The 21,169-nt window shown below is 42.1% G+C and overlaps 1 protein-coding gene across 46 annotated transcripts in view; it reads left to right on the forward strand.

Annotated features, from left to right (window-relative positions):
• The window catches only part of MELK (maternal embryonic leucine zipper kinase), a 62,044-nt gene that overhangs the window by 14,926 nt on the left and 25,949 nt on the right, over nt 1-21,169 (forward strand). For 17 of the 46 annotated variants that reach the window (XR_015280828.1, XR_015280829.1, XR_015280830.1 and 14 more), the window contains 5 exons: nt 99-324; nt 2,001-2,094; nt 2,519-2,687; nt 6,679-6,782; nt 7,887-8,060. Coding sequence is in view for 23 of the 46 variants with exons in the window: in XM_023944770.2 (XP_023800538.1) it covers nt 99-324; nt 2,001-2,094; nt 2,519-2,687; nt 6,679-6,782; nt 7,887-8,060 (767 nt within the window). In the remaining 23 variants the exon portion in view is untranslated. Of the gene's footprint in view, nt 1-98; nt 325-2,000; nt 2,095-2,518; nt 2,688-4,129; nt 4,306-6,664; nt 6,783-7,886; nt 8,246-9,214; nt 9,317-20,843; nt 21,026-21,169 lie in introns of those variants that run through there. The other 29 variants (XM_086868802.1, XM_086868812.1, XM_086868804.1 and 26 more) reach the window with 10 other exon arrangements.

A 21,169-nucleotide genomic window follows, 5' to 3' on the forward strand; every position in this document is an offset into this window, starting at 1 on the left:
ATTTTTATCCTTTCAGAATTTCCTTGTCTGTAATGTTCTCGAATGTGATCAGAATACAGCAAAGGACGGCTTCTTTCTTTTTGTTACATCTCTTGTAGCATTCGAGGCCTGATGCCCAACTGGAGGATACAGAATTCATACTGTCAACTCCAGTGACAAGAAAAGTGGCATCAAAGAAGCATAAAAACAAAGAGAATGTTGAGACAGTGTCAGCTTTAAGAAATGAAGTGCCCTTTGCACTTACTGCTCCTAAGAGTCCTTTTGCAAAGAGTCAGACTGAGACACAGGTACAAGCTGTTCCCCTTAGGGCACCTCCTTTCAAAGGTATGTAGAATGTAACTGATAAAAGCTTAGAACATATATGTTGCTTGGGAATCACTGAAACTCAAATATAAAAACAATGTTTCTTCATCCAATACATCTGTTTCTGGAATACTTCATTTTTTTTTGCCCTATACACCACCCAGGTTCTTCTAGAACATCTGGTAGGGTGCGGCAGGAGTTTTAACCATCCATCAGGGCATGTTACTTGTATGTTACTTACAAGAGTTGTTGCTGTTCACAATTATCATGTGTGAGCCCCTTTTGGTACACCCTAATATGCAGCAAGCACTGTGTCTTTAAAGCTTGGTTCCACTTTTCCATGAATGTTCAGATTGCAGTTTTCTCAACACTCTGTTTTTCCTTTGTGATTATTCTGAATGAAGATAAAAACATACTTTTAGTTAAATCCGTTTTAATTGCTGCTTCTAGGAGAAATCTAACTTCTTGATTTCTTATGGTTGCATATCAGCATTTTCACAGGGCAGCCCAGTATAGCAGTGAAAATGCTTCTGTTAACAACATGTAGGTTTTGCCACTATGCAACAGACCACAGAAATCTGTCTAAATTATGTCAGCTTTCCTGAGTTACCAGAATTTTCTGTCATCAGCCTGTCTAGTCATGTACATATCCCATATGTACATTACCATTTCCTTCAATGATTACCATAAAACTTTTGGTGTTGATACTGTAAATTCTAACTCCGTTCTTCAAATGCCAAAGGCTCCTTGCAATAGGAGACTCTTGTTTCAGTTGCTAGAGGAACATTTTTCAGGAACAGTAAGTCTTTGCAAGCTGATTCGAGGAATAACGGATTTTGAACATACTGCTATTTAATGAGATAATTCATCAAGAATAGCAATACAAAGACTAGTTTATGAGTTTGCCTTAAGATTGTACGTGATACCTTGTAATGTCTGATGTCTGTGTATGTCTAAAATCAAAAGAGATACTCCCTGAAACAGGAAACACAGAAACATTTCTAGTTCATTTATTTAGTTACATTTCTGAGGATTAAACAAAGAAAGCTAATTCTTCGATGCATTGAAAGATCTTTGATTCAGGAAATAGAAAAGTGGAACTGTGCAGAAATTTTGAGGTTATTTGTCTGGAGCTAGGTGCAATTCTGTAGAGGGCTAAAACTTTGAACACTGAAATTTGGTTTAATTGTGACAACTTATTTGCTGACTGTTTAACTTGGTGCTTTCTCCTGTGCCTTTAAAACCATACACTGCAGACACTGACTTGTTAGGCTTTTCTTGTAGCATGTACATTTTGTATTAAACCATGATTATGTAATCTTACACCCTTCATATAAGGGAAATGGATCACTGAAGAATACAACTACTCGATGTAGTGGATTGCTCAGTATTTATTCATGGACCAGTGGCAGAGCAAGAAACCATTTCTAGTCCTCAAACTTCTAGTGCTGAACTGCAAAGGTTACCATTACAGTTTGACTTGTAGAGCCCAAGGGAAATCAATCACAGTTTTAATTTGTAGAGTAAAGGTAATTAAAATTAAAAATATACTTCATAATTTGCAAAATTTAGACCTGAGATAGAAAAGGGGGTCTGGTATTAGAACTAAGTTATTAATAATGAGAAATTGTCACTGAAGAAAAGACAATTGTTTTATGTAAAGACATACTTGGTTTGGCTTGGATGCTTTCTTTCAGAGAGTCAATTGACGGGAGTCACCCCAGTTAAGAAGCCCAATAACCCAACAAATGCGGATGAGTTGGCATCCGCTGAGATTCTTTGTGAAGGAAGGTAAGTGTCCAGTTATTTGTGTACATTCCTGATTTAGAGCAGGACTACATTAATCCATGTGCTGCCTGTGAAGCCCTGTTACAACAGCAAGCTGCTGTTCTTGGTAAAAACCTTTCAAAAACCTCGTTTTACAGTCACTAGAAAACAATAAAGATAGAGAAAAGTTTTAAAACTATGTAACTGCATATAATCTATTTTTCATAATGTAGATGCCTTCTTATTCCAGGTCTCCAAAGGACTGCAATTTCTAGATACATCTCTGGGTTTAAACTTGCAACAGACTTTCAAACAGAAACTCCTAATACATTGCACTTGATTTCACGTTTTGTTCTGTCATGTCTGCTAATATTTTAGAGACATCTTTGAAATAACTAGTTTTTTAACACTGAGGGAAAAATAACAGATTAATTTGTTCATGTAACAGGTGTCAGTCAGTGGAATTAGACCTCAACCTTGCACATGTGGATAGCAGCCAAAAGAAGAGAAAAGCCAAAATATTTGGAAGTCTTGAAAGAGGCCTAGATAAAGTGATCACAATGCTTACACCAAGCAAGAAGAAACGATACACTAGAGACTGCCCAAGGAAACTTAAGGTATGGTTGATGCAAAGGTCCTACATAAGAACAAGTATTGTTACAGTATTAAGTTAGTATTATCATATTTAGTCATTATATTAATTATGTATTATTACCTTACAGTAATTATGATTGAAAACATACAGTAGCTTCAGAAACAGTTATGTGAAAGCTTCTGTGACCTGTCTTGCCTAAATTCTACAGTAAAGTGGTCTTGCGGATAACAAATTACCTGCCCAGTTATTCGTTAGTCTAGGTTCAGTAACAGATCCAGGGAGATGTTTAGTTGTGGCTTCAGAACCATTCACCTACAATAGATACCTCTGAGCAGAAGACACCTTGAGCCCTTGTGACCCACAAAAACAGTGCTCCAGTTCACCTACCACACTCCAACATTCAAACCAAAAACACGTATGATGCTTTCAAGATTTTAGATGTCCACAGACAAGGTTACCATAAAAAGAAACATTGAGTATTTGCAGTGGGCAGCTTTCTTTTAAAGGGTACAGAGACACCCCTCTGCTGGCCTGATAGAGTCACAAGAAGTTTGCTGCCTACCAGGTGCTAGGATCCTTGATATTGCTGAGATGCTACCCCAACTTCTCAAGAGCATGGACAGCTACCTGCTACTACCTTATCATGTGGGTAACAAATGATGCTGGAAGCCAAACAACAGACAGGATCAAGGAAGACTAATTAACTAATTGACTAATCAACTACTAAACTAATTAATGTGGTGAGGCAGGTAAAACCATTGGTGTACAAGTCATCTTCTCATAGTTAGAGAGAAAGGGACAGCCAGAAGGAAGTGCATACTGCAGATCAACATCTGGCTTCATGGCTGATTACACTGAGTAGGTTTTGCCTTTTATAACAGTGGGTTGTACTTCAATGATTGTAGCCTGTTAAGCAGAGATGGGATGGATCCATGTGTCTAAAGCAGGCAAGAGAATCTTTGGCAGCCCCCTGACCAATTTGGAGAGACAGACTATAGAATGAAGGACTCAGGAGTGGGATTCAAAATTATGATGCTTGTGCCATTCCTTCCTCTTTGATTAGGTTATTGGTGATTAGGTCATGCCAACCAGTGCAGTGAAAGATGCTTCTTGGCTGCCTATCAAGATGGGGGTCAAAGGGCAAATCATGCTGAGGGTGTGTATGGCTGTCATGATTGTTCTTACACCCCTTCTGTGCAAACAGCATGGGGAATAAACAAGAACTAGGAATCTCTGTGTGGTCATGGGGCCATGATCTCAATGCAATGATAGAACATGGTGGGATAGCTCATGTGACTGAAATGCTGTTAAGGGTGGCCAATTCAGTGTGATGAGGTAGTGGATTTGCTCATTATGTGAGAGACCAACTGTAATGTATTAAACTCTACCCAGGGTCAGATGAATGAGTTGAGGGTTTATAGTGAGAATTTAAGGGAAAGGTTAAAATAAGTAACACCGTTGCAGGTGTTTATCCACCTGATCAGCCTGAGGAAGTTGATGAACCTTTCTGTGGACAGAGGGAAGTAGCCTCATGATCACAGGCCCTGGTTCTCACTGGGGACTTCAACAACCCTGATATTTGTGGAGAGACAACACATCACAGCACAGATAGTCCAGGAAGTTCCTGCAGATTATTGAAGGTAACTTTTTGACATGTAAGGTAGAATAGCCAACAAGGAAAGGTGTGTTGTTGGACGTTGTACTAACAAACCAGGATGGACTGAGTGGAGATGTGAAGGCTATAGAGACCTTCACTGTACTGACCATGAGATAATGGTGCATGGATCTGTGTGGTGGAAACAGAGTGTAATAACAGGACTAGAATCCTAAACTTCTAGAGAGTTAACTTCAAATATCTACTTAAAGGAATCCCATGGGATGGGGCTCTAGAAGAGAAGGAAATCCAAGAGAGGTGGTCAGTATTCACGTGTCACTTCCTCCAAGCTTAAATCCAGCATATCTGTGATGAAGAAGTTAGGCACGGGGAGCACGAGATCTGTGTGAATGAGCAAGGAGCTTCTAGAAAACTTCAAAGGGGAGAAGGAAATTTATGTGATAAGGAGAAAGGGACAGGCCATATAAGGAAGACTAGGAGCATTGTCAGAATATGCAGGAATGCAGCTAGGAAGGTCTAGTTGTCTAACTTGTCTCAGTCTTGAAGCTGGAGATCTGGATGATCCACTTGGAGGCTGTGATGTCATTCTAGTGGGAACTTGACAGGCTGGGAAGTTGGGCAGAGAGAAACCTAAGGAGGTTCAACAAGGGCAGCTAGAGGTCCTGCACCTGGGGAGGACTAACCCCAAATACTAGAATAGTTTGTTAGTGACCTACAAGAGACCAGCTCTGTGGAGAAGGTCCTAGGGGTGCTGGTGGATGACAAGTTGACCATGAGCTGACAGAGTGTCAAGGGGGCCAGGAGGGTTAGTGGGATCTTGGAGTGCATCAGGAGGAGCATGGCCAACAGGTCAGGGAGGAGATCCTGCCCCTCTGCCCTGCCCAGGTAAGGCCACATCCAGAAGGCTGTGTTCAGTTCTGGGCTCCAGAGTTCAAGGAGGATAAGAAGTTGCTGTAGAGGGTCAAGCAGAGGCCATAAAGATGATTAAGAGGCTGGAGAATCTCTTATGAGGAGAGACTGGGAGCTGAGCCTGTTTAGTCTCACAAGAAGACTGAGAGGGGAATATCGTCAATCCATATAAATACCTCAAATGGTGGTGCCAGACTCTCTTCAATGGTGCCCTGTGATTGGATGAGGCGCAGCGGCCATTAAAATAAACCACAAGTTCAACCTCAGCATGAGGAAGAACTTTACATTGAGGGTGGCAATGAAACAAGCTGCCCAGGGTGGTTATGAAATCTCCTTCTTTGAAGACATTCTAAGCCCACCTGGATACATTCCTGTGAAACCTGCTTTAGGAGACCTTGCCTTGACAAGTGGATTGGATTGCATGATCTCCAGAGATCCCTTCCAACTCTAGTGATTCTGTATACATCACTCAAATACAACTGATATACTTAAGAAATTATACAAGAAAAAATTTCTACTTGAATATGTTGGCAAGATGTTTGAAAAATATAATTACCATGAAAGAGGGCAGGTTGTTTACCAAGGCATAAGCAGTTGTATCGAAGCCAGTGATACATCCCTTCAGCTGAAGGGACCTATCCAAGGTCCCTACTAAGGTATCTAAGGTACTGACTATACTGAGACCTGTCTGTCAATCATGCATGTTCAGGATAACATGCTGGGCTACAAACCTGACCAGCTGATCAAACACGAGTCTAGACTGTGCAAATATTCCAGGAACCTGAGCAACTGGAAGGTAGATATTCTTTATCCAAATGTCTTTAGCCTCCTGCCTCAGTTTTTCTTGTCTATAGTGTATGCAAAATTCCTGAGGCATGTCTAGAGACACTGGGTTACAGTATGGCAAGACACTGTTACAGCAGTTATGCCAAAGAGTTGCATAGATTTAAATCCACATAAGGAGTGCAAGAAGCACTCTTCAACTGACTTTGCACCTTCAACCTATGTTAATTTTTTAAGCTTTTTTTCAGTTTTGTCTTCTCTTGACTGCTTCTGTGACTTCAGAAACTAGATAGGATGTGTTGGGCACACATTGTCATATGCTTCCTCCCAATACCTCGGGGTGTCTGCAGTTGTTCAAGTGGTCACTTAGGACACAAGATTCTTATATTAAATACTAGATATGATTAAAACCCCTTACAACAGTAAATTTAAAAATAGTGAGTAACCTCTTTTCTTTAAACATTAAAAGTTGCATGGGGCTATGCCTCTTTCTTGTTATCAGAAGCACTCTGTCTTAGCTTTAGGCCATTTCCCAACTCTGGACCATACAAAAGGATGGTAGTTTTGGGATGCTGAAGCATTGGTCACCATGGTTAACTGTTCTTAAACTTCTTTAGTGAAAGCTTTTTGCAATGTTGTCAGTTTTAGCACACAGATTTTTATTTTTTTATTCCTTGAATTGTTTTAACAAGCTGACTACTTTTAGGCACACTGTAACATTACCACCACTCATCTGCTGCATCCAGATGACCTGTTGAATGAAATAATCATTGTTCTTTCAAAGAAGCATGTGGAATATGTTCAGAAGGGGTAAGTGTAAAATATGATAAGTTATATTTGTCTAAATGGTTGCTACTCCAGTCCTTAAAAAGCAAAGTATTTAAACTTAGTTTCTTGACCCCATTGTAAAATAATCTTTATAGAAAATGTACAAAGCATTAAATTAATGTGTGCAATAAAACCTGCCCACATAGTGCACAACTATGTTAAGTGTGTTCTATCAGAGCTCTTTCCCCAGCAGTTATAAAGCAATAGTAGTAGGGGAACACTTAGGAAAAATTCACATCAGCCTGTCTCATGTGAAATTTTAAATACTAAAAGTTGTTTTAGGTATAGTCACATGACCAAATGGGACAATTTTGGAAGACAGTGTGAATACCTTTTAAGTCTCATTCTTGGCAGTTAAAAGTCATTGGCCTTTAGTCAAGAGGTCAGTATGTTTTAAAAAGTACACAGAAGCCACACACTTTTTTGTGGATTATTTGAATTCATACTGTGTATTAGCTACACTAAGATACTGATAGGTGAGATTGGTTCTTACTTTTGATCAAACTGAAAGACTATTTCCTGAGCTCCCAATGCATGAAATAACTATTGTGCTTACTTTTCAACATGCATTTTCTCAAGTTCTTGAGTATTTCAGTGATGGGTATTGGTAGAGCATCAACCTCTGATGCATTTCCAAACTCATAATATGGAAGGATGCTGGATTGCACAGCAGCACCTGCTCCCATTGTAATCATTCAAACTCTGAATGCAGTTTTTTCCTGTTTTCACACCAGCTGAACTGCAACCAACAGAAAGGAGAGTGTTTTTGTCTAGGAAAAACATGTGAACTTTCCATCATTCCAGCTCTGATGGGGGCCTTTGGTTAGCACAGGTTCCTGTGGCAGGGTAGGGCATTGGTGCTGCATATTAGTCCTAGGGCATAATAATAAATAGGGTGCCCTGAAACTACAGTATTCACAAAACTCTCAGCTTTGACTAAACTGTGGAGTGTTTCACAATTGTTTTACAATATCCTGAACAGTAATGGGGCATTTTATTTAAATTACTTCTATTAACTTAAAATAGCATTGCAAAACAAACATGAAATGGTTCAATAACTATTCTGTTTTCCCTTTTGTTTTACAGTTATACCCTGAAATGTCAAACACGATCAGATTTTGGTAAAGTAACTATGGAGTTTGAGTTAGAGGTATGTCAGCTCACTAAGCCTGAAGCGGTGGGTATCCGGCGACAACGGCTTAAAGGTGATGCCTGGGTCTACAAGAGGCTGATAGAAGACATTTTATCTAGCTGCCAAGTGTGAGTGGGAAAGTCCTTTATCACGATGTTTTAGAAAGGTCTTTTCAGAGAAGTAATTCTTTCTCACAGTCACAGCTATATGTGAAAAATCTGTCATCTTGGGTTTTTAACCATCCCTCTTTGTACATATACTTTCTGTATGTTCCTTTAATATTAGGTTTGTAATAAATGTTCTCCAACTGCAACTCTTCTGAAGCAAAATTCTGTAAGCCATTCCCCAGTTTACATACTTTTCATATATCTGGGTTAAAAAAGCGCTCCTTTTATGTGCTGGAGCTTATTGTGGGATGTCTTCAGTTATCAAGTGCATGGTGCACAGTAATAGTCATTTGCATAATTCTCTTCCTGTCTCTGCTTAAGTAGGATTTATTGAGATCATTAACTAAGTCACAGCTGTGGTTCTCAGAGTTACACTATATGCTCAGTGTTGTACAAAATAGGACAGGCTTCAATAAATGTGAAGTCAAGAGTGCTAGGATTTAAACTGATCCCATATAAAGCATTGTGCTATCTCATTATGAAGCCTCAGTGATGCTTAACAAGCCTCTGCACTTTCTGATTCTCTTGTGTTAACGTGATGATAGGAGAATCTCTGAAGAACACCACCACCTTTGAACTGTTCTGAATGGAAAGGCAGTTGTCACCCAACTGTCTACAAGGAATTTAGTGACACCTTTATGAGAACTTAAGCACCAGAAATAAAACTTGAAATATTCAGAACAAAGCAAAAACATCTAAGAGATGGTTGGGGGGTTGCTATCCCACCTTTAAAACAGATATATATCTCCCTATGCATGTGCTGGGTGTTGTGTGGAGTGCTTATTTCTGCCTTTAGTTGTGCTGTGGCAGAAACTACACCAGGCTAAGCCCAAGCAGCAGCAGTGGGAAGACACATTTTGAAGTGTTTCTCTATGTGATGACATTCAGAAATACCTAGACAAGTTGACAGTGTGCTGAAGCTTTTTCTTAAACAACAGTCAACTGCCATATGCTGCATGTAAGCCCCACACGTAAGCCCATTAACTAAAGCCTAATGCACATCCACCCAAGGGCTGGGTGAGAGAGCTAAGCATTGCTGGAAGCTTGCAGTGACAGACATGAGATCTGGCTGCTAATGAAAGCTGTCTTCTTTCTCTCTGTGACCATTATCTCAGGAACTGGAGTGTTATTTTGTCTGTATCAAGACAGAAGCATCCATAAATTTTGTTTCAAATGAAACCCAATGGTGGGTTGTCCAGTTGCTGCTTCATAGGCAGGTAAAGGAGCAGGAATATTTTTAGCAGATTTCAAGAAAAAGTAAAAAGGTTGGGAAGGAAGGAAGGAAAGCGAAGAGAGAAGTGCTGCTCCTTGAAATGTTTGTGGTCAAGAACATTTTAGGTGCAGAAGGGACTAGTAGGACAATATGAACAATGACACAAAGCCACCTAAGAGATGGCAAGAGAGCTAGTGAGAGCCAGGAGCGTTTGCTCACATTGGCAAGAGGGTGTGGAACATGATCACGTTCACTTTGGAAAGGTTATCTAATCAAGGACCTTGTCAAACTGGGATACTAAGGCAAAGTGGGAAAGTCAGAAATTAAAATAAAGGGATGCAAATCTGACAGGCAGTCCTGCAAGAAAAGTAGGACTTGATGGTTATGATTCCCTTCAACGTGACACATGTTATGATTCTAATATGTGACAGAAAGACAACGAAACAATCCTGTCAGTCGCAGCAAGTGCAGGGGCTGTGGGAAAAGTGCATTAATGCAGAACTTTGCACTTGGTCAGGCTGGAATCTTGAGGGTCTGGGGTGTCGAGAGTGCTGATGCAATGGTGCCAGCTGATGGGGCAATGCACAGAGGTCTCAGCCTGGTTCTGGCTATGTCCCCTCCACAACCCAGGTGTGTACATGTACATGTACTCCCCAGAAAATGAGAAACTGGACTAGCAAGAAAGCAGAAGGCCTCAGGCAGAGAGTAGGTGCTGGTTTTAAGGGGGACATAGAAGCCTGGAGTGTACCCGTGGGCCAGTGTGCAGGTTCTGCATACTTGCAGTGAGCACCACGCTGAATTAGATGGTGAGCAGAGGACCTGTATGGAGTTGGTGAGTCAGGGTCCAGAATAGGTTCTGGGATACTCCTACAGCTCCAGCATATGCCTGTCCTGTAGTAGGCAACTATGCTCTTGACATCCATTAACTGCTAGTACTGAAGTGTGAATGGTGAAGGCCATACCGTACAGGAGATCCCATACGTAGTGTATGACTGACACATGAATTAAAGATTTGTGTTGGTAAAAGCAGAGCTAGCGTATTTTTCTAATAAATTTATACTTAAAGCGCCATCAGCACTTAAATACTTTCCCAGCTGCAACATGACATTCCTGTTTGGTTTCTGCATGCTGAAATTTGCTCAAATCATGAAATTTGAGTCTGCTAATTATCAGGAATCAGCTAGAACTGTTGGTGGAGCAGCCAAGTGTGTTTCTGGAGTGCTGCAGTATCATGTGGTCTCTGATTTTCCTTGCTTTCTTATTTAAACACAAACTTCATTTGGCTTTTGCCTGGAATTTTATCAGAATGAAGTAAGGATAGAAGATGGAAGTGCTGATAGAAGGAGGCATAATGATAGCAGTTTTGCTAATGAGTATCATGACACAGTGTTTTAAATCACCAGTCACATCATAAAGCCTAGGGACTGAAGAATTGAAACATTTACTTGTTTTTGCCTTCCTTGAGTTTTAAATTCAGGAATGACTACAGATGTATCCTGGAATACCCAAACTGACACTGCTCAAAAGCACATTCTCTGTGTGTAACTATCTTCCTGTGGTGACAAAACTGATGTTGCGAACAGACAAGAAGTAATTAGGATGTCTTGTTCATTTTTATTAAGCTAGAGATCACTGATTTGATTCACATTGTCTTACAAGCTCTGATGTGTGAAATAAGGTTCTTCTTCATAGGCTACCATCCTGACTTTTTTTACTAATATTCAATGCTGAGTGAGTTATTTTATACATGAATGTATAACATTTGGTGATAGGAATTAGAAAACACACAAGAAACAGGAATTGTGTGCCTTGTTTTTTAAGCCAAACTGCTGCTACTATATCACTGATTTTTTTAAATAACATTGATGGAAATCTATTTCCACCTGACCTCAGGTGGAACTCGAAGATATAAACAAGGATTAAGAGATAAAGAAGCTATGTGGGTGAGGAAAAGCATGGGTTGTGTGCCAAGCTTGCGGAAGCCTTTCCACAAACAAACACAGGGCCAGAAAGTTTGTCTTGCTTGCCAGCGTTCACTCAGCCAGGTTGTATAATATCATCTATACATTATATAATGTATAATGGGTATCTGTTCATCTTGAAAGCATACTCGCAATTGCTATTCCTAGGGACCTGTGCTAATGTCAATCCCTTGGAATTTCTTCTGGAATCTAAACTCAATTTATGTTCATTATTGTCCTGGTCTGGGCTAGGATGAAGTTAATTTCTTCCCAGGAGCTGGTACAATGCCATGTTTTGGGTTTAGGAGGAGGATCACATTGTTAACACAGATTTTAGCTATTGTTGGACAGTGCTTAACCTAAGTCAAGGGCTTTTCAGCTTCTCATGCTCTGACAGTGAGCAGTCTAGGGGGCACAAGGGTTTGGGAGGGGGCACAGTGAAGATAGCCAAATCCAACTGACCCAAGAGATATCTTCAACCATAGGGTGCCATCATCAGCATTTAACACTGCAGGGATGTTGTGGCTTGATGCTGGCCAAATGCCAGGCATCCATGAAAGTCACTCAGTCACCCTCCCCTGCTGCAGCTGGGCAGAGGAGAGAAAATTTATTAAAGGGTTCATGAGTTGAGATAAGGACCAGGAGAAAACACTCCAAGGGCAAAACAGGCTCAATTTAGAACTATTAAATGAATTTATTACTAATAAAATCAGAGCAGGAAAATGAGAAATCAAATAAGCCCTTAAAAATATCTTCATCCCCCTAACACTTTCCTCCTTCCCACCCACAGTGAAGGGGCTGTGGATTTTCGTCAGTTTGTCACACAAGGTTTTGTTCTGCTTAGCTCAGGAAGAGAAGTCATTCCCCTCTGAGATCATGGTGTCCCTTCCCATGGGAGGCAGTTCTCTGAGAACTCCAGTGTGGCTCCAATCTCACAAGCAGCAGTCCTCCCAAAAGTGCTGCAGTGGGGGACACTCTTCCACAGGATGCAGTCTTCCAAACACAGGCTGTTCTAGTTTGGAGGCTCAAGCCCCCTCCATCAAGTTTCCCACTGCATCACAACCTCCCCTGGGCATGTACCAGCTCTGGTGTGGGCATCTGTGGGCATCACTGTCGAACACAAAATGATTCACACAGACGCAGCTCGAAGTGTGGTGAAAAAATAAGTTTATTTGTTCTTTCAGTATTTATAAGCTTTCAACAATGATCAGGGATTGGATAGTGAGGTTACCACCTTCCCAACCACACTGGCCATGAGAAACGTCCATCAAAAGGCATATCTTTAATGGAATGTATAAATACCTATGTTTATAGTTACTTTCCTGGGAAAGTGGCTAGAAATTATGGAAACAGTATCGAAAGGTTTGATTCTCAGGGTGACAGGTGCCTCCCCCAAGGGCTGCAGGTGGATCTCTGCATCCCCTGTGGATCCCCATGGCCTGCAAAGGAACGTCAGCTCTAGTGCCTGGAGCACCTCCTCCCCCTCCTTCTCCACTGACCTTGATATCTCCATGTTGTTTCTCTCACCTGTTCTCACCTCCTCTTCCCTATCTGGAATTAAAACTGCGCCATTTACCTTTGTTTTTGATTTCTTCTTACATATGTTATCAGACGCATTACCATCATCTCTAATTGGCCCGGCCTTGGTCAGCAGCATGTCCATCCTCAGAGCTATCAGGAATCATTTCTGCTAGACATGGTGGAAGCTTCTAGCAGCTTCTCACAGAAGCCACCTCTGTGGCCCCCATGCTACCAAAAATCAGGCCATGCAAAACCAACATGGGAGGAGGAGAAGGGGAGGGACAGCACTTGTCTTCTTGAGCTGTGGTTAGGCATGAAGGAGTCTTTCTGTCATGGGTTTGGCTGAGCACCTTCCTGCCCGTGGAAAGTGAGGAATTAATTCATTGATTTACCTTGCTTATGTGCATTTTCTTTGCCTATTAAACTGTCTTGATTTCAAGCCAAGGGTTTTAACTTTTCCCCTTCCATTTCTTTCCCAGATCTCACTGAGAAGAAGTGAGAAAGTGGCTGCATGGGGTTGAGTTGTCAGCTGTGATGAAATTATGACAACTGTGCATGAACCTTGTCCTGACATTACCATTATGCTTAAGTCTTATCTCTTGATGCTACCATTTGTCCAAGGATACGAGTAATTACAACTTACCAAAGTATGATTTGTAAGACTAATTCACCAAACTATAGGGCCTTATCTTGCCTCTCCATTTCATCATCCCAGTGTTGAGGTGATCTTGGTTCATCCTCTTTTAAAAGCAGGTGGTCCCTACTCTTGTAAGTCCCTGTATATATTTTATGCAATAGCCACACTCTTTGTTCTTTTCCTACCAGAATTACTGCTCCTAGTATGTTGTGCTATGGATATTTATGTTCTTTCTGATGTACCTGTTCTCAGTTCCTCCTTTCTCTTCCTATCCAATCATCTTCACTTTTAGGTCTATCATGATAAGAAAGATACTTTTCTGTTGATGAGGCAGCATCACTGGTAACTGAGATAAGTCTGGGGTGAGAGCTAGATTCAGCTGTACAAGGGGGTTCCTGAGCTTGGGGCTATCTAAGCGGCATCCGTCAGCTCCATCCGGACCTGGAAGCCCTTGGCAACCAACCAGCAAGGAGGATGTAGTGCCAGAAGCAGCAAGGGAGATTTAAATGGCTCTAGTGAGCGCAAATGCAGAACCAGGAGAACAAGAGTGAGCAATGGGGATATGACACATGCTGTCTATGGATGGTATAAGTAGGAAGCGCTACTCTCCAGCTCTCTGGGAGCAGCCAATAGAGGCAGAAAACAGACTGAGTCTTTGGTGAAGGACACAAATAGACCTTTTCAACACCAGTCTTAATTGTGTATCCTCTCTCAGGTGTAGTTTTGGCATGCCACAGAACTGCTGGAGTTTTGGCATGCCCCTGTAGCTGCTGAAGTCACTGCACCAGCCATGTCAGGCCTCCAGACAGTCAGACCTGCTGATGCTTTCCAGGTCTCAGGTTATCAGGAGTGCTGGAGTCCCCTGTGAGGTTGAGGCTGAGACTGGCAATCATTCCTTTTTCAGGTGTTGTCGATGTGCTGCATCACCAGATGAAGAAACAATGAGGGGGAAGTATTCACTATCCCCCATGATCACAGTCTTCAAGAGAATGAGAGATTGATGAATTCTCAGAGGTGCTAGAGTCTCAGGAGTCTTGAACTTCTGTTGTAATAGAAAGCCAGATGGATTCAGAACACTGTCACATAGCTACTCAATTGTCTGTTGAACAGGAGAGCTGGAAGCTGGTCTCTGCCAATTCTAGGAGAAAAGCTCCTGAAAATGTGATGATGACCAGTAGGACTGGCACTTTTCACAATAGATAGGAAGGCCTGGAACTAGGAAGACAGTAGGCTGATGAGGTGGATGAAGGTACTTCTGGGGTAGAGTGGGGCCAACTAGGGCAATACAATCTACTTCTGTGTCACACCCTCATTCATTAAGAGGAAAAGAATAGTTCTTATTGCTCACTTCTAAGGGGGACAGAGGGTTTGATATGGAGCCTGGACTCAACTGATATGGAGCCTGGACTTTGAGTGGACTCAGAGAAGTCTACTGTTTTCCAGAAGGTCAAGTAAGGGAAATAACTGGAAAACTCTCCAGGCTGCTAAGGCTCTCTGATTTTTATCTGTTACTGGTTCTTCAAGTCAGCAGTGATGAGGCAACAAAGAGAAGTCTGAGGGTAAAATGAATTTCAGGACCTAGGAATGACTGGTTGAAGGATCAGGACCATAGATAATGTTTTCCATGGTCCTTCCAGTACCAAGAAATAATATTCAAAGTAACTGTCCTAGGGTGACTTTATGATACTGGTATCCCCAGTTGCCTGATCTATGTTACATATTAAGTTTTGCACCTTTAAGACTGGCTCTGAGAGCAAAGAGGGGGAAGAAGAAGCTGCAGTTTGTGTTGAAAAACTAGCATCCTGCGCCTGGCCTGTGTTGTCTGCAGCATGGACAGACAGCAGGACAGAGCTTCTCTTTTATGGTTAGTTAATTTTAGCTAGCTGAGGCAGAGGAGTTCCTTGGACTATTTTTTCTTTTTTCTTAGATTTGTTCAAACCTGCTCTGGACTGAAAAACACCCAGCCAAACCCCGGGAGCTCACACCTGAAGCCCGTCGGGGCCTGTGCCTTGGCACTTTCCAGTGCCATAAGGACTGATAAAAACCTGAGTGGTTTTTTTATACCACATGAAAAGGACTTTTCTTCTTGGATTTGCCATCTCATCAAACAGCGAGAAGTTTTATTGTTTAGAATTATTCAATTTCTGGTTTATTCCACTTCTCTCCGAGTGGAAGAGGACCCACTTTATGGGCCGTTTCAGTTTTGCTTTTCTGGGAGAACCCCATTTGAAGGTTCTCTCCCATATTTGCCCTAAACCAAGACAGTAACAATATTCAAAGGAACATCAGATCAACACTGGACTTTGGGGCTGATGTAATTAGAATAATGTTGGGTTTTTGACAATGAGATGGTCAAAACCACCTGATCTGCTAACACTCAATGGGATGCACCTCTCAGAGGGGAAAAGGTTTCTAGTATAGGAACTTGGAGGACTTGCTGATAAAGCTTTAAACTAGTTTGCAAGGGGGAAGGGACAAAACCAGTCCTGGGTAGTGAGAGACAGTAGGATGATACACCAAAACTTGAAGAACTGAGTGCTGGTAGGAGGTGTTGACCACAACAGACCACAGCTGAAGTGCTTCTGTTCCAACACACACAGCAGGAAGGACAAACAAGAGGAGCTTGCATCTTTGGCCCAGTCCCAGTGATTTGATATCACTGGCAAAAGTGATGATCTTACTGGGATGAGTCCTGTGATTGAACTGCCCTATTGAACAGTTACAGACTCTTTAGGAAGAATAGGCAGGGCAGATGAGGGTGAGGGAGGCATTCTATGTAACAGAAGGGTTGGAATATAGGGATGTTACAATTGGCAGTGGCACAGTTGATAGCCTCTGGGTAAGAATCAAGGGCAGTGAAAGGATGCAGATATCTCTGTGGGAGTCTACTATAGAATTCCTGGCCCGGATGATAACAATGGAACCAAAGGATGCATCCTTTCTTTGAGGAACAAAGGGACACGCCCAAATCAACCGCCCTTGTCCTTCTGGGATACTTCATCTGGGATATGTCAGAAAACAAGTGGGAGCATCACACAGTTGGTACGATCCAGTTCAAATTACTTAACCTGGATGACAACTTCTAGCTGACTAGGAAAAATGCCCTCCTTGATTTGTTACCACCATAACTGGTGGCTATCTCTGCTACAGCAGCCACAAAATGATTGAGTTTAAAATCTCTGTTGCGAGGAGGAAAAGTGTCAGAAAATTTTCACCTTTGGACATGAGTAGAGCAGGCTTTAGGCTGCTCAGGGAAATAGTGATCAAGATCCCTGGGAAAATTCTTCCAAAGGTGCTGGGGTCCATTAGTGTGGGTCACTTTTTAGGCATCACTTCCTAAGGGTACAAGAAGAGGCAATACCAAAATGTTGAAGGTCAAACAGATGAGACAGAAGGCTGGCTTGGCGGAGCAGGGATCTTCTTCTGGAGGTAAAGCAGAAAAGGAAGGTGTGTGCCCAGCAGGAGGTTGGGGGACATGGCAGGAGCACAGAGATGGTGCTCTGCAGGAAGAAAATTTTTGCAGCCAAACCTTAACTGGAGTTGAGACTTGCCAGAGCTGTGGGGAACAGTAAGAAGAGGGTTTAAAAATACATCAGCAAAAAGCAGCGTAGAAATTACATTGGTCCATTCCAGAATGAGGGTGGTCACCTCACAAATAGGGAGTTTGACAAGACAGGGATATTAATGGTTTCCTTACCTCTTTTCAGCATGGGCTAAGGGAGTCCCAGTGCTCTAAGCTGAATGACTGTGGCTTGAGAATGATAAACGCACAGTTGATCCTGAAGTTGTAGGGATCTGCTGCACCAGCTGGATCCCTATAAATCTATGGGGCATGATGGGATTCATCTGAGAATACTCAAAGAGCTGGCTAATGTCCCTGTGAGTCTTCTCTCAATATTTGAACAATCTTGGAAATCTGGAGAGGTCCCAGTTGTGTGGAAGCTGTCATAAAGCGCAAGATGGATGACCCTGCAGTGCCTGATAAGGTTATGGAGATTATTCTAGGAGGTATTGAAAAACACCTGAAGGACTACAGAGGTATAAGTCACAGCCAACATGGTTTCATGAGAGTTAAGTCCAGCTTATCAAATCTGATTCCTTTCCTTGACAATGTAACCCACCTAGATGATCCAGAAAAGCCAATAGAAATTATCTTTTTAGATTTCAGTAAAGCTTCTGATACTGCGTAAAGATACCTAAAGAGCACAATTTCCTCAAACACTAAAATCCCTGAAGACTGTCTACTGTAGCAAACTGTGCAACTATTCATCTGCGACCACCAAAACCTCCCACCATTCCCCCTCCCTCTTTCTATTGACCCCAAATATGCCTCCTGGATTCCTGGAATTCAGACCTTGAGTTAAACCACCTAAAGGGAACTTGAGATAAGGTGACACTACTGTCCATTTATCTCAGGCCTAAGAAAAAGGAAACAAGTCTTTGGGAGACTGTATCCACAAGGAAAGTGCACTCAGCAGCTGTGGTGAAAATCATCTCTGACAGGTCTTCTAGGGAGATACCATAGCCCACTGATTAAAGACTACAACCCCACTGAAATAAAAAAAGGGAAAAACTGAGCGTGGGACTAATTAGCATTGGAAGAGAAAGAATCCTTTAACCAATAGAATAAGAGAACTATAATCAATGAACATTAATTTCTTTGTTGCTAAAATGTATAAACAGTGAGAAGTTTTAAGCCCTACCGCTAAGAAGCCCAGGGTGAACAGGACTGACGGGATGCTGTCTGGATCCACAGGGATGGTGACTGTCTTTCTGCTTCATCTGTCTCTTTCTCTCACTTTCTTTCTCTGCCCCCTGCTCCCTTTCTTTTTTTTTTTTTTTTTGTTTTTTTTTTTTTTTTTTTTCTTTTACTTCTCTCTACCTCACATTTACAGTTAAAATCCATACTACTGGCTAGTGTTGCTTGCACCTTAATTTGGGTAAAGGCATCTTTCTGTGACAACCAGATGGTAACATATTGCCTCTCACAGGGTCCTTCTAGACAACTCAGCCCACAGCTGGATAAACACATCATGCAATGGGTAAGCAGCTGGCTTGTAGGTCAGGCACAAAGTGAATGGTGTAACACCATGCTGGTGACAGGCCACTAGTGCGGTTCTGCAGGGTTCCATCCTTGGCCCAGTTCTCTTCAACATCTTCATAATAAACTTTGATGTAGGTCTCAAAGATATGCAAAGTAAGTTTGCAGATGATTCGGTTTAGAGGCTCCCCAAGAAACTGGTCACAGTACCAAGCCTGACTGAGTTCAAGAAGCATTTGGACAATGCTCTCAGGCACACGGTGTGATTCTTGGGACTGTCCTGTGCAGGGCCAGGTGTTGGATTTTGATCATCCTAGTTGGTCCCTTCCAACTTAGAATACTCTATGTATCTCTGGGATTGTGTCCAGAAAAGGGCAATGGAGCTGGGGAGAAGTCTGGAGCAACAATCCTATGAGGACCAGCTGAGGGAGCTGAAGGGGTTCAACATGGAGAAAAAGAGGTTTGGTGGGGACCTTGTTTTCTACAACTCCCAGACAGGTTATAGCAAGGCAGGGGTTGTGCTCTTCTGTCACCCTGAAAACTCAGCTTCTAAGCTTACTGACATGGTTTTCTAAAGACTTTCCCAGGACAGTAACTGTAAACATAGATATGTGTACATTCTTTCTGTTACACGTCTTGTGACGGGCATCTCTCAGTGTAGTGAGAAAGTGTTATCCTGACCATCCCTGGCCATGGTCAGAAGCCTATAAATCCTGTGAGGAAAAATAAACTTTCTCTTCTTTTCACCGCACCTCGACCTATGTCCATGTGATCTATTAATCTTCAGCGGCAACATTCTTCCCCAGTCAACTAACTGTAGAGTCAGAGGAAATGGCCTCAAGTGGCAACAGGGGAGTTTTGGATGGGTATTAGAGAAAATTTCTTCACTGAAGGGGTTGTCAAGCCCTGGCATAGGCTGCCCAGGATAGTCTTGAAGTCACCATCCCTGGAAGTGTTCCAAAGGTGTGTGGGGATGTTGTAGTATGTTTATTCAGTTCTGTTAAAATTGTTATTATTTTGTCTGTTTGGTATGTTCCTGGTTCTCCCCCATTTACTGCTTTGGTTGGTTCCATTTGTCTGTTATGTAAACCCCTCCCAGTTTTCCTGAATGTTCCCTGTCAATCACCTTTACCCTGCCCCATCTCCCCATCCATCATTGTAAACCCTACCTCTCCTTCCAGCTCCTTCCATGTATATCATCCCTTCCTTGACATGTTATTTGTTGTTATGTTATGTTTCCGCCTTCTTTGTATCCCCATTGGTCCCTGACATTGTAACCTCCTCCCCTTACCCCTCCCTCTGTGAGCTCCCATTGGTCCCTGGACTGTGCCTGCCCCTGAGATAAACCTAGTGCACAGACGTGCTCTGGGCTCTCTTTGGTCCTGATTTCTCCCAGCCCTTGTGCTCATCCCCTCCCCCAAATAAACCTGTTCCTGGGAAGTACAGCTGAGTGAGTCTTCTCCTTCCTTTTACCATCACCCACAGTGCCTGATTTGGCAGAGCCCGGCAGGATTCGGTGCTCTGAAGGTTCTGCAGTGGGATCACCTTTCCCCTGCAGTTCCCCACTCCTGGTGACTGCCTGTGCCGGAGTGGCACCGTAGAGCTAGCCCGGAGCTCCAGTGCGGCCAAGAGCAGCGTCATGGGTATAGCACTTGGGGACACGGGTTAGTGGTGAACACAGTGATGCTGCATTAACCTTTTATTTATTTGATCTTAGAGGTCTTTTCCAACCGTAATGATTCTGTAATTCTGTAATCTTTACTTACTATGCGAATTTCTGTAGTGGCTCCTAGAGTTTGTGTCTAGGCCACTAATAATTATACTTAGCAAGAGAAGTCCCAGACCAATTATTGAAGAACCTACCAGAAAAGGAAGGTGTGTGCCCAGCAGGAGGTTGGGGGACATGGCAGGAATGCAGAGATGGTGCTCTGCAGGAAGAAAATTTTTGCAGCCAAACCTTAACCGTACCCTCTTCAGCAGATAATCCTTCCATCTTTTTTACTCCCTTATCTCAGTAATTCATAGAGTAACCTCTGTTCTTCTGGTAATCATGTTTACTATCTATTGCAGTATAATGTGACTTTTGCCTTTTTGTTACAGATTACTAAGAAAACCAGTTCACAGAGGAGGACTGGAGTAATTTTAATATCTTAACAAACTGTGTGACATATTGGTTTTATTTTGAGGAACAGACAACAGGGAACCCTTCCTGCTTTACCCCTATAGCTCGTCAGTTCACATGTTTCAATTATTTTTCCATTCAAAGCTTGATGTGCAAATCCCTTTTAAAGACTGCTTTAAAATTATAACAGGGAAGATATATTTCATAATGATTGTCACTCATGTTGCTTTTCTTTGTCTCTTTTCACAGAACTTGTCTAGCTGGATGGCATTACAGAAGAGTAGATAGGTAGATAGTTCAGGTGCAAGGGTCAGAGGAACTCAAATGAGAAAGTGGAGCTGGTTTGCTTTAAAATGGAAATGTGCATAATCTGAGTAGACAAAAACAGAATTAAATTTTGAGAAGGGAAAATTAAAATACGTTTGCATATTGAAGTTAAGCTAATTATTGGGTCCATGGAGTGAGCTTTGGTGTAGAGCAATGCAAAGGAAAACCACATGTTTGGCTATCCAGGCTTGGTCAGGGTTGAGGCTATTAGTCTGATTGCTGACCTTTTGCTTTACTAAATTAAAGTC

This window comes from Cyanistes caeruleus, chromosome Z, assembly GCF_971803275.1.
Source record: "Cyanistes caeruleus chromosome Z, bCyaCae1.hap1.1, whole genome shotgun sequence".
In the NCBI taxonomy this organism is placed as follows: Eukaryota; Metazoa; Chordata; class Aves; order Passeriformes; family Paridae; genus Cyanistes; species Cyanistes caeruleus.